Below are 13,057 nucleotides of genomic sequence, written 5' to 3'. Positions count from 1 at the left end.
ACCAACAAGAGTGCTTTTGAAATCGTTACTGGGCAACAACCGCTCCTTCCTCACACTCTTGACACCCCACAAAGTGTGAAATCCCTTCTTACTCGAAGTTTCTCCTAGGAGTAGAAGCAGAATGTCGATATCGCTAAAAGTTACCTAAAGACAGCTCAGAAGCGGATAAAGAAGTATGCAGATCAGAATCGCCGCTTCATCGAGTTCAATGCGGGAGACTTGGTGCTGGTGAAGGTCCCGAATCCGAAATTGTCAAAATTCATCAAGAGGGAGAGATCCTCGGTTGGTGCAGAAGTATGTTAGCCCTTTGCCTGTCGTTAGGCATATTGGGACGGTGGCGTACAAGGTGGAATTGCCGCCCTGGTGGAAGATCCACAACGTCTTCCATGTGAGCCAATTGAAGAAGTGTTCAGCAGATAAGGAGGACGACACCCGCAATCAACCCAGCCGCCCACAGCTTGAATTGACGAAGACTAAGGAGAAGGTGGCTGAAGCAATCCTGAATCACCGAGTGACAAGTACCGCGAAGAGAGACCACACAGACTACTTGGTGAAGTGGAGGGGATGCAGCAGCGAGGAGAACACTTGGGAATGAGTGACGAACCTAAGGGCGTTTCTACCTCTTGTCCAAGCGTACCATGCTTCCATAGCGCCGGGGACGTCGCTATCTCAGGTGGGGGAGAATGTCAAGGGTCGCCCGCGCACTCGACACCCTTGTTGTGATTCCTGTCGGTACGCTGCGTTAGTGTCGAGCAGGAGTATGTGTTGAGATTGGCAGAAATAGTCGGGAGACTACTAGCCACACGTTGCGCTTTGCGGAAGGCGCCTCGTGATGCATGGGGATAAAATGCTATTTACCCCTTTTTATTATCTCATAAACTCTCCAACATGTTTATGTACTCATCCAAATACCCTCTTCATCTCAAAACTTGTGTTTATTAAAGACTTCTAGAGTTTTAGGCTTATCATTGAGGTAAAATTTACATAGACAGCTTCCACGTTTTCTCAACACCCTTCTTCTGAAGAGTCATTACCCATTGTTGCCTCGACATGGAGTCATTTATTTTTTTATTATTAAAAAAAGTTATATTAATATAATTATTTTTAATATACTAATAATAATATGTCGAGTCATGATTTAAAATCACGACTCAACATTAAAAGTATTTTTTTTTAAATAAAGCTGGCCAAGTCGTGATTAAGAATCACGACTTCGACCATTTTCTTTTTTTCTTTAATTTCTTTTAATTAAATTTTGTATAAATTAATTATATAAAATTAATTTTCACGACATATTAAAGCCCAAAAGATCATAAAATTAAAATTGTATTAATTTAAAAAATTATAATTAAGTGTACAAATGTAATAGTGTATATTTTTTTATAATTATAAAAAATTACAATGAAGTATACAATTATTCTTGACAACCCGATATCGGCACATCTGATTGTGTAGAAGAATTTCTTTGTTAGGCTTGTTGCCTTGCACGCGTTTGCGCCCAATCCATCTCGTTGTGAATACTTGTTGTTTGATTTCGACCAGGGCGCGAAGAGATGCGAATAATAGTGTCGTGGACCAACTCAAATCCCGATGCATCCCAATAATCTTCGGAATGCAAAGGTTCAAATGACTTGGAATATGTATTCTTATAAACCATTATATCGTAATAATCCTTCACCATTGATGCAGCATTAATAATGTATGCAGCGCATACCTTTTGAGCGTGACTGTAAGGAATATCAAATTGAGCCAACTTGTCGCAAGAACATTCTCGGTTCGCAATTTTGACAACATGGGTATTGACCATGTCTACTGTGACGTCTTGTAATAATCGAGCCGGACTGTTGGAACTGATGGTATTTGGTGACGTTATGCTCAACAGAATTTTGATGCCAACGTGTAAACATCTTATTTGCAAAATCCGTCCACAGTTGGTTGTTCGCCAACATTATAGAACTTCTCGCTAACCTCTCACAGAAATAATGAACACTTCGTTGAAACGTCATCTCAGCAAGTGCTGTCAACGGTAGGCGGCGAGCCCCTTTCAATACTCCAATTATGTATTTCAACATATTTATCGTCAGAATTCTGCATCACCATCCACCATCATGAGATGCTTTCCATTTTTCCTTGTTGATCCTGTCTAAATACTCAAACGAGTATAGTTTCTGGCTCTTTATCTCTTCCATAATGCGATTGAATTTCCTGATCTGATATTCAGAGTCAGCTCTCCAACAAAAATCCTTCAACACGATACTTTTTTACATGAGCGTTGAAATTGGAACACACATGTCTCAAACAATACCGGTGCACGCCGTTAGGTGGCACAAAATTTGGACATTCACGTCAAGCTTTGGTGATACCAGCATGGTGGTCAGAAATAAGCAGATACCACGTCGCTCCCGTATAATGTGTCTGCTCAATTGTCTAAAAAACCACTTCCAAGACAAATATGATTCTTCATCGACAATTGCAAAAGCAAGAGCGAGTACCTGTTGATTTCCATTCATGGCAGCAACAATCAACATTTTGTGCTTGTACTTCGTGTATAAATGGGTCCCTACACTGATAAGTTTGCAACAGTGTTGGAACCCTTCAATACACGGCTTTAACATCCAGAAGAGAAATAGAACGAGGTTATTGGGAATGGTACTACAACATAACAAGAAATTTCGTGTCGTCATCTACTGATAGATGTGTGGAAAGCGGATACCAGCCTAGAGAAGCACCTATGTTGTAAGTTGTGGTACGTTGGTATATAATATCACATATTTTAGATTGTTTTTTTTACAACATAAGGCTCATTATTTTTCTACAATTTTCAGGTAAATGAGGTGAAAGCCCTTGAAACTTTATGTCGATGTAGATCACTAAATATTGAAGGATATAGTCAATTGGTGGATAGATTTGAACACGAATAACATATTATCAAGGAAGCCATAACCCAACAGCAACAACAAATTGCTTCTCCATTCGACGATGCTCCCACAACATTCCACAGGCAAAGAAGTTCTAATCGTATGTCTATTGGTTCAGTTGAACGTCATGATATTGGGGTGGATATAGTTGGTCCTTATACAGTATATACACCTCAAGATTATTACGTGCCTCAACCACCTCAAGATTATTACGTGCCTCAACCACCTCAAGATGATTGATTTCAATCGACTCTATATATGTCAAACCACAAGAATATTCTTCACAAGTACATCTTGACCTTGGTTTGGTATTAATCAACTATATGCACAAGAATACAATATTTCACCAATTCCATTTCTATCGTTTAGCGCATATCGTGACAATATCGAGTTTAGTTCCTCAACAACATCAAGTCGGTTCGGTGGTGATGAAAATGAGGCAAAAAATGAGCCAGTGCAAAATGTGGGCGAGGAAATAAGAAGATCTCAACGTCAACGCCACAAACGCAATTGTGGAACGAGTGAATTTTTTACATTTGTAATTGTATACTTCATTGTACAAAAAAATACACTAGTACATTTGTACACTTATTTATAATTTTTTAAATTAATACAATTTTGATATTAAAATTTTTTGAACTTTAATATGTTGTTAAAAATTAATTATATATAATTAATTTATACAAAATTTAATTTAAACGGAAAAAAAAAGAAAAAAATGCCAAATTGTGATTTCTAATCACGACACCAAATCGCGATCACAGATTGCAACTTGGCCATTATTTTTTAAAAAAAAATTATTGTCTAAAATCACGACTCGACATATTAATTAGTATATTAAAAATAATTATATTAATATATTTTATTTTAATAATAAAAAAATAAATAACCCCCTCGACATGCATATGAAGGAAGAGATGGGGTTTAGGGGGTACGTCAAATTCTGCCTTCAATTCCTCTCAACCTTTTGTACATCCAATCCACTTGGGTATAGGAACTACTCCACTGGATTTCTATCATCAATTTTCATACAATCCATTCTCATATATGCACTTCTAACTTCACTTCATCACTATTATCCAGTAGTTGAAATATATCGCATCGTACATCTCATGTACAACAAGATTAACCCCCTCATGATTCACGATTAAAGAGACCCTCGATTCAACTTATAGAAACCTACAAATGAATCCAAGAAGTACTACTTCACTCCATGGGAGATGGCCCATCATAATCCATTCCAGTCGGACCACAATCTGCAGTGGAGGCAACCCAAATGCTCCCCAGCATGATTGCTGTCAGCATCAACTTACCTGCATCGGGAAAATCCTTGTGCTGCATGAGGACCGACTCCACAGAGGAACTCGTATCTTTCAAATTTGGATGTTCAGAACTTTCCTGCCTCAATGGAAGCACTTCTTCGAATTTACCTTCAAAACTTTCTGCATAGGGTCCATAACACTTGCTGGAAGCCTGGAAAAGTATGGTTTCCTTGAGAACCTCCAAGGTTGTCTCGTCGCTCCATCCTTCAGTTATAGACCTTTGATGCAGACTTTGCCAATCATCTTGATTTGCAGCATTTCTCCAGCATTCTTCCAATAGGCTGGTATTGCTTCTAAGAAAGGACGCACTGGTCCATGCGAAAAGATCAAAGGCTCGCAAGGATAGCTCCCGGTTTTGAATTTTAAGGCACAATTCAATGAGGTCTACTGGAGGAAGAAGCCTGCGTTCAATTGATTGCTTTTCTTCGTTATCTGGTATAAGCCTCAATATTTCTTCCTGTAAGAAATGGAAGTTAGTACAAAGGGAAATTCTACTGATTATTTTAGACAATGGCAAAGTTGCTCAATATTTTAATTTCAGGTCCAGGCTCTGCATAGAAATATCCATCTGAATATATCAATTAGCATTTTTAAGGCTACCAAAAAACAGAACAAATATAAGAAAATGGAGACAGAAATATCAGAGTCAAGAAGTAAGGAGAATGCTTTGATTGGATCCGCAGCTAGCTTGGATGGCAATTTCTTGTCCTCTGCTTTAAAGTTCATAGATGGATTAGCGAAAAGGTGTCATGTAGCAGTCATGATGTTTTGAGGGTTCCGCACACTGAATTTGACACCCATATAGAAGTCAAATGCCCACAGCTCCAAGAAAAGATGAAAGGACAACTACATTTTATGTCCTTGCAACTCCAGGTAAAACCAAGTCCCTGGTGACGCTTTACAGGATATCCTATTTTCTAAAATATTTGAAGCGGTCCTAAACTTTCCATAACCACAATTAGAGATCTCTGGAATCTGAACCTGCACCTTCTAATCTCCAGATTTGCAGTAATCTACTTTATTTTTATATCTTTATTTCAGTGTAAAAGTAGTGTCAGGCATTGAAATTTACTATGATAAACTCATAGCAAAGGTGGCACTACTATACCAAAATAGATTGACACAATAAAGGCAAAATAAAAACCAACATTTTCAAATGATAAATCTAGAACCTATATGAAATTTTCCTGCAGATAAATACGAGAGAAAGGAAGGAATAAAAGCTAGGTATACGGACTGAAGACTATTCTTGCACAAACAGAAACCAGAAAAAAATGAGTGGATCAAAAAAAACATATCAGGTTGATCCATATGTAAGATGGACAGATACAGTCAAAAGAAAATCATCACCCATGGATCCCTCCAAATTGCATCAGCCTGGAGGCTTAAACTATTGATCAGAAAATTCAGGTATAAAATTCAAGATGCCTCTCTTAAGTCAATTAGGCATTGCTACCAATGTCAAATGCGACAAATAATTTAGAGAAGCAAGACATAGCCCCAAGACCTCAATTGCTGAAACTTTTTTATGTAAGATTAACAGCACACAAAAGGAATTCTTGAAGGTTGCATCAGGCCCCAATAGGAGTAAAATTGATTAAAATATGGGCAACATCGCTTACCTGTACTTGTAGAATGTTCATATCTGCTTCAATACGCTTCATTTTTAGCTGATAACCAGCAATTTTTCCTGAAATTTTCAGATATTCACGACTATTTTGGGTGAAAACAGGAAAGGAAGTGTATCATAGAAAATTCTAACAAAGAAAGTAATACATCAGCCCCAAACTATTGGTTACTAGAGAATCAAAGTGTATCTGCTATTTCCTCAAGATGTTCCAAAATAAGATTACATCTTTGAAAGACGAAACCCTTGTGCAACATATGATTCTCACTTAAAAGTAATAATATGAATGGAACTTTCACAGTTTTAACATTCATCTAAATCTCCAGGCCCAGTCAATAAACTTGGGATAGAGAAGGTAATTGTCAGTAGGATAGAGTGATTCATCTCCTAGGTCAGCTTTTTGTAAAAAAATCAGACAGCTTTTGGAATTAAATGTCTCATAATATTATAGGCTATTCCATTTTAAAGTAAACAGTTTAAATAAAGCATTTCTTCAAATAAAAACATAAAAGTCAAACGACCCAATCAATCTTACTGAAATTGAGGGAGCACTGTGGAGGAAATTTATCAATTGGATATAATTCAAATGAAACCACAAGCTCAAGGAACTGAACTAACTATTACACTCTAATGAAAGTCATACTCTGCAAAATGAGTACACCATGATATTCCTAATCCTACAATCACAATTTACAAGAAACTGTACTGCTATGCTTTATGCTAATGGTATACACACACTCTCGCTTATCAAGCAGCCTTACTCTTGAGGAAATGGATTTAGGCAGTTGTTTTAGATGTAAAAACACATTCATGGAAGCGAGAGGGGAAAAGGGAGATGATCTAGATTCAAAATTCTCCCCAAATGACATGCATACAGCAACAATTAGTTCGGAGGAATGCAATAACATCCAACAATGAAACACTAAGGTGGCAAAAGGATGTTTGAACTTGGAGGAAATTTGAAACATGTATTAAACCTAGAAATAGTACCTGCAGCTGCTGATATTTTTGCAAGATTCAGAAAATGCTTTCTTTTCGCCAAAGTTAATGTACACCTTGAGCTGCTGGATCCATCAATCTCCTCAACAGCTGAAATTGATTTATCATCCTTAGAAAGAGATATTCCATGTAAAGTTTCAGAAGCAGAGGAAAATTGATGTAGGAACACTTCATGAAGCCAGAGAAGATCAGGATGCTGCTTCAGAAACATAGCTAGCTCATCCTGAAACTCTTCCCCCAATCTCATAAGCTTTGAAAGTTGTTTGTTTCCATAAAGTTGTTCAAAGACAAAGCAACTAAAACCTCCTTTAGGTCCCATGCTTTCGTGCTGCAAAAGAGAAGATTTTACATTTTGATAAAAATTCAAAAGAGAAGAGTAGCAGCTCTTAGATCATAAGGGGGAAAATAAAGAAAGAAACCACTACACAATAATAATGATAACATCAACAGAAACCAAATAAGGGTTAAAAGATAAAGGAAACAACCACCACAAGCGGTAGGACCAACTCTTGGCCTCCCCTAGCAGTGGGGTTGCAGGGCTACACAACTTATTCATACCATGAGACTTCGAAGGAGCTCAGAATCATCTAGGTCACAGCATATACTCCACATAGTTTGATAGCCCTCATGTCTTTTTGCTATAGACAATAGATTTGAAGAAAGTGCCATCATAATATCCTTACTCTGTTCCTCATTTTCTTCAGTTGAATCCTGCAACAGCCGAAAGATAAATAATTGCGGATGGGATCCAAATAAGTTCCTGCATGCTGTAGTGCAATTAATATCTAATCTTTAAGCAACAATGCATTTGAAGAAAAGTTGAGTAGCAGAACAGTCAATTTTCTCTAATGCATGATGGAGATTATACCAACATGCTATCAATTTTGATAGGATCTGAAGCTCAAAATCCTCTTTTCACGATATATTTACTAATTCATCCACCATATGTAATAACACTAATTTACAATCTACTTTATTTCAATTTAATGCTTCGTATATTTTTCTAGTTTGCTGATTACAAACAGCAGATGATCCAGCAAAAGAATGCCACCCGGAGATGGAGCATTTTGCTGCAAGGTGAAACACATTATATAATACATGTAATCATGAATAGAAAATTCTATGAAACATAGTTCAACCGTTATGTGTCAGTTCTGAAAAATCCTAGAAAGTTTCTACCAAGAAATTTAATAAAAAGAACTAACCTGTAGTTTTGCTTGGACAAAATTTTTTACTTGCTGATAAAGGGAGTCAAGAAGGGTGTCTCTCCGCTTCCAATATTCCTCCAATAGAGTCCTGTGATCTTCCTTGCGTTCAACTTTTGCTGTGATAGCATTAGAATATGACTCAAGTAATACTTCAGAGAGTACTTCAAGATTTGAATAAAAATTGGACTTTGCAGAATCATCAACATGATTTGTTTCATTGAGTAACTGAAGCATGAATGTTGCAAGACTCCACAGCCCACTCCACACACTAACTTTGGAATACCATGGTGTCAAGCCCTCAGGAGGTGGATACCACAAGTGATGTTGACTCCTATATTGCATGGCTGCACGGAATATTGTCACACAAGCCTCTGAGAGTTGACAAGCTCTTTGAAATTGAAGAAGAACTGGCATATCTCCACTGATAACATAATCAAGCTGTCTCTCTAAGCAATGAAATACTTCACCAAGATCTGAAACCTTACTGTAGAATACTTCCGCATTATCCCTATCCATCAAAAGAACTGTGTTCCGCCGAGCTTTCTCACCAACTAACTGGATAAGATCCCAAAGAGCTCCAGAAGTCCGAGTCTCTGAACCATAATAGGAATCAGGTCCAGATGCATTGGCATGTTTAATTGTGTTTTGCAGTTCTCTCAGTTGGATCATGCCTGCAAGCTTTTCCCCATGTTCCATGATAATTTGTAAAGATTGTCCTGATACAGAAAATACTGCTTTAGATTTGATAGGTTTCTATATTACATAACTTGTAGAAAAATGTACACATAGCAGCATTTGCTGAAAATCTCAAAAAAATATTTAATTAGATACTTAGGGTTGTTTAAATTATTTACTTCATCGGGACAGCGGTTATGAAAAAGGAGATAAATGCCAGACTTCCCTTGACGAGAAGGCGACTACAAGCCAAGACAGGCAGGGATTCTTAATATTCTGGAGGTTAATTATAAATACCGAGAAACTGAAATTAATAACAGCAAATTCCAGCAAAACAGGGGGACAAAAATGGTAAACACAAACTAGTCAGTATGGAAATCAATCATACTCTGTCTGGAACACAATTCTTCATGGCACTTGGATAAAGCAATGAATTGAAGAAACTTTTGATGCTTCTGCTGTTTCTCTACAAGTTGTGTGGACACAACAGACAAAGCAATCTCAGGGCCCCGTGTTGTTGTCCAATGTTTAGCTAAAGTGTCAACAATTGATTTGCTTGTCCTGGTAAATACATTTATTTCCCCCTCTCTTTCAAATGCCCTTGAAGTTTTCAGTTTGTCGAGTACACCATCAACCTGCCCAGACATGAGAAAATCATGGAAAAGTTGACTTAGTAAAGCTTCTGATTCCTCATCTTGAGGGCTTCGACGTGGAACTCCAGTTAAGCCTGCCCTCTGCCTATCACATGCATCCCAAGCTTCTGAACTGGCTCTCCTTGGAGCAATATTTCCAGCAACAGAGAAGTTTCTTCTCTCCTCCGGTAGAGATCCATCATTAGAACTTCCTTTCCGTGACAAGCTTCGTTCAGGTGGTTCAACTCCACCAAGTAAAACTGCCCTCTCAGGTATAGCCCAAACTCCAGCTTTCTCAGTAAGTACAGCCCAAGCTCCATCTTCATTGTTTTCTGATGAAGGGAATACTGAAGCATCGAGAACTTTTCCAGCATCATAAGGCAGATCAAACTGATAGAGTCTGGTAGAGTTTCTCCAATAATGGGAGACGGTTGCAGTACCATCACCAGAGAGTATAATAGCAGAGCCAGCTGGCTTGCCACCTACCTTTAATCTCATTGAGAACAAGAATTCCTCATCCTCTACCCTTGCTTTAGGTATAATCACCTGGATAGGTGCCTTCTTCTCCAATATCTTTTCACCTATTGGCTTCGAAATATCTACTCCAGATTTATATTGCATGGTGAGAAGAGAGTATTCAGTGTAGCTTGAACTGGTCACTCGATCCTTACAAAAGATAGCGATAAGAATAGTTATTACCTTTCCATCATTATTGACATCCAAATCAAGAGGCCATATTTTCTTTTGGCCAGCAAGATCCTTCTGGATACCCAGATCACCATCGGTTCCAATAATTTCATGTGACCAAAGCTTTGACACATCAAACTGAGAAGCAAGTTTTACTTCAAAGCACTGTATCTCGTGATTAGTTAGTCGAAGAAACTGTTTTGTAGGTTCATCTGATGAACGACTAAACGAGTGCCAAATCAATGACCTCGGGTAGCCCTTACTAGCCACAAGTGGGCTACTGTCAATTCCTTGAGAAAATGTATCGGACATGCCATGCTCAATCTGGGTGCACTGAATACCAGAGGGGCTGCAGAGGAATCTCCAAAGCACACCATTAGAACTGCATGCAAAAGCAATACAGCTGTTTGTGGCAGCAGGGATTGCTGAAGCAATCAAAGAGTTTATTAAATATGATTTTGTAAAATTATTAACAAGTTTGTCATTTTTCCGCTGCTTGCTGGAGATGCCCCTTCCATTCTGATGCAGATAAGTAGCTTCTGACTCAGAAAAACCAACACGTTTGACAGGAGACATCCCGTTAGCGTTATAGATATCTGGCCAGAATATTAGAGTGCGAGTCTTTTTGTTACAAATTACAATCCCAGCAGAACTCGACCTTTTAACAACTTTGCTAGCAGTTCTCTTGGAGCTATCCCAGTTGACAATAGAAACTAACCAAGTATTAGTTTGAAATGAACTTTTGCCCATGTCTCCATCTTCTGATGTTGTAGAAGGAAGGTCAAGGACGGTGCATTCTCTTGAAGCAGCAGGGGATAAGAAATTCCAGAGAAATAGTCTGTTTCCACAAATGATCCATGCTAGAGATGTCTCCTTGTCCATTCCACCAGAGATAGATGCACCAGCTGCCAGATTAAGTAGTATTAAAAATATTCTAATAAAATTGAAACAAATACAACCATATTATGTATTCTGGAAGAAGTTTTGGTGGACCGACCAGACACATGGTTCTGCAAGGACATGATTTGTGCATCACGTACTACTTGAGGGAATTCCCCTACATATACAGGCTGATCAGCATCCACCTCATCTCCTCTGTCACTTCTCTTCACAGGTGGGATTCTGAGCATGTTCAACAACAAGCTCATACATCAGTGAATGAATATCTCAAGCTCTTTTTTCTCTCAACTACCAGATGAGAAGAAGAGATGTCTCATTCATTTAGACACTTTAGTTCATTTCAAAAAAAAGTTACCACCAATCAGTAAATTAATAAAGACATACAAACAATCTTTTCTTATCTTTCTCCAAGTTTAATATCCCCACTCCAAGCTTGAATTTCGCAAAAACTTCAAAGAGTACATCACGGTGCTAAATGCTAATACAATAGAAATTGAGAAAGAGCAACACCACCCTCTGTAAGGGCTTGGGGCAGTTATTACCCGAACTGAACTTGCAAGAGAAAAATTGATAAATACATAGAATCTTAAGAAAAGTAATTTTAAGAAGACATGTCTTAAATGAGGAAACCAATGCAAGATCACAACATTTCTATCAGCAATTCTTGTTACTTTTACCCTTAATCTTAATCTTTTTGCTGCTTCCCTTGCATTTCTCAACGCATCCAATGGAGGAAGCTAGTTATAATTTCAGATTACAGCAATTTAAACAATTAAAACACCCAAGCTCCAAGACCTGAGGCAAAGAAATTAAAACTAGATCATCTATACAGGTTAAGGTATGGCTTATAAAGCACAGTGCCCAACCTGTCAAGGATAAGCATTGTAGCAATAGCTTAAAAAGGTACCCTACCAAACACCATTCTGTTATCAACTCCACATAATTTTCATTAAACATATTAAGTGATTTTCGTTGACACCAAAACACAGTGTGTTACTCACAGAGGCATAAATATACGCCGGGATTAAAAAGAATCCACTTCCTACAAACAAGACCAATTAATTTTAGAAGATCAGTGTCCATAGTGAGAAAATTTTAGCTAATCCAAATCAGCAGAAACACACATCAAATAAATAAATCAATTGGGTGTTAGTAGCACACAGTGCAATCGATTATGGAACGCAACAGACGCCCAACGCTGTGCTTTCCTTCAACATCCAAAACCCTAATGCCATCACCACTTCCAATTGCACGCACGACGCTATGAAGCTAATAAACGTTGCGCAAACGCACATCTTGTCCTTAATCCCACACCACACAAACTAATAAAAACGCAATAATAACTCATCGAAGGAAGAAAAAAGAAAAGAGTGGAGAAGGAAAGTGATTAAGCGGGCAGAGAGAGACACCACCTGGCAAGGACCGAAAGGCGAGAGGCCCAAGGGGCGGGGGTTCCGGTGGCGGGGCGATTGGGGACGGCGGGACTATCAAGCGGCGGCCTCCGATTCTCGGCCAGCGGAGTGGAATTGCCATCTCTTTGGACTGTGGCATTTTTACGAGCACTTAATGTGGATTTCTTAGCAGGGGGAGAGAACATCGTTACTACCTATCAATAGCTCTCAATGGGTTTAGGGTTTTAGTTCAGAGGAAGAAGAAGAAAAAGAACAAAGAGAGGGTCGTTTCATTTTTTTGAATTTTGTTGCCGGTAGAGGAGGGTACTTTTGTAATTTACAATTGCCAAACAATAGTTTAATATTGAATTTAAGAATAAGGTGGTGGTTACCTAAGTATGAGATTTTTGGATTTCATGATACATTAATAACAGGGTAAAATGTAGATATCTTTAATGTATTGGGTATTTGCATTGTGTTGTCTAATATTTTTTTGGATAAAATGCATGAAATTCCCTTATGCTTTGAAAATTACATAAAAAATATCCCCTATTTTCAAAATAGGCTAAAAACCCTCTTTTATTTTATTTTAGTCAGCAAAAAATCTCCATTCTGTTAGCAATTAACGGGAAGTGGAAGAGACGCGTGTCTGCTGCGTTTGGTAATCATTTTCTACGGTTTAGGTTCATATTTAATGA

The 13,057-nt window shown here is 38.1% G+C and overlaps 1 protein-coding gene across 1 annotated transcript; it reads right to left on the bottom strand.

Moving 5' to 3' along the window:
- Positions 1 to 3,850: 3,850 nt before the first annotated feature.
- On the bottom strand, positions 3,851 to 12,644 carry LOC105178779 (nuclear pore complex protein NUP133). Its single transcript, XM_011102329.2, has 8 exons — positions 12,381 to 12,644; positions 11,066 to 11,190; positions 9,138 to 10,973; positions 8,072 to 8,790; positions 7,425 to 7,577; positions 6,858 to 7,194; positions 5,863 to 5,930; positions 3,851 to 4,697 (listed from the first exon to the last, which is right to left on the bottom strand). The coding sequence occupies exons 1-8, from the start codon at positions 12,563 to 12,565 to the stop codon at positions 4,125 to 4,127; spliced, it is 3,996 nt and encodes a 1,331-aa protein (XP_011100631.1). The 5' UTR covers positions 12,566 to 12,644; the 3' UTR covers positions 3,851 to 4,124.
- Positions 12,645 to 13,057: the final 413 nt, after the last annotated feature.

The sequence above is a fragment of the Sesamum indicum genome, unplaced genomic scaffold (genome assembly GCF_000512975.1).
Source record: "Sesamum indicum cultivar Zhongzhi No. 13 unplaced genomic scaffold, S_indicum_v1.0 scaffold00057, whole genome shotgun sequence".
NCBI classification, from domain to species: Eukaryota; Viridiplantae; Streptophyta; class Magnoliopsida; order Lamiales; family Pedaliaceae; genus Sesamum; species Sesamum indicum.
The sequence above is the reverse complement of the archived record's forward strand: the minus strand, read 5'-3'. Positions and strand labels throughout refer to the sequence as shown.

What these genes read in the sequence shown, in the direction of transcription:
- LOC105178779 (XM_011102329.2), bottom strand. Translation starts at nt 12,565, where the DNA reads ATGTTCTCTCCCCCTGCTAAGAAATCCACATTAAGTGCTCGTAAAAAT. An exon ending in AGAATTGTGTTCCAGACAGA is followed by an intron (nt 8,791 to 9,137) that starts GTATGATTGATT and finishes TTTCTGTATCAG; the next exon opens with GACAATCTTTACAAATTATC. An exon ending in AGCTCCTTCGAAGTCTCATG is followed by an intron (nt 7,195 to 7,424) that starts GTATGAATAAGT and finishes TCTCTTTTGCAG; the next exon opens with CACGAAAGCATGGGACCTAA.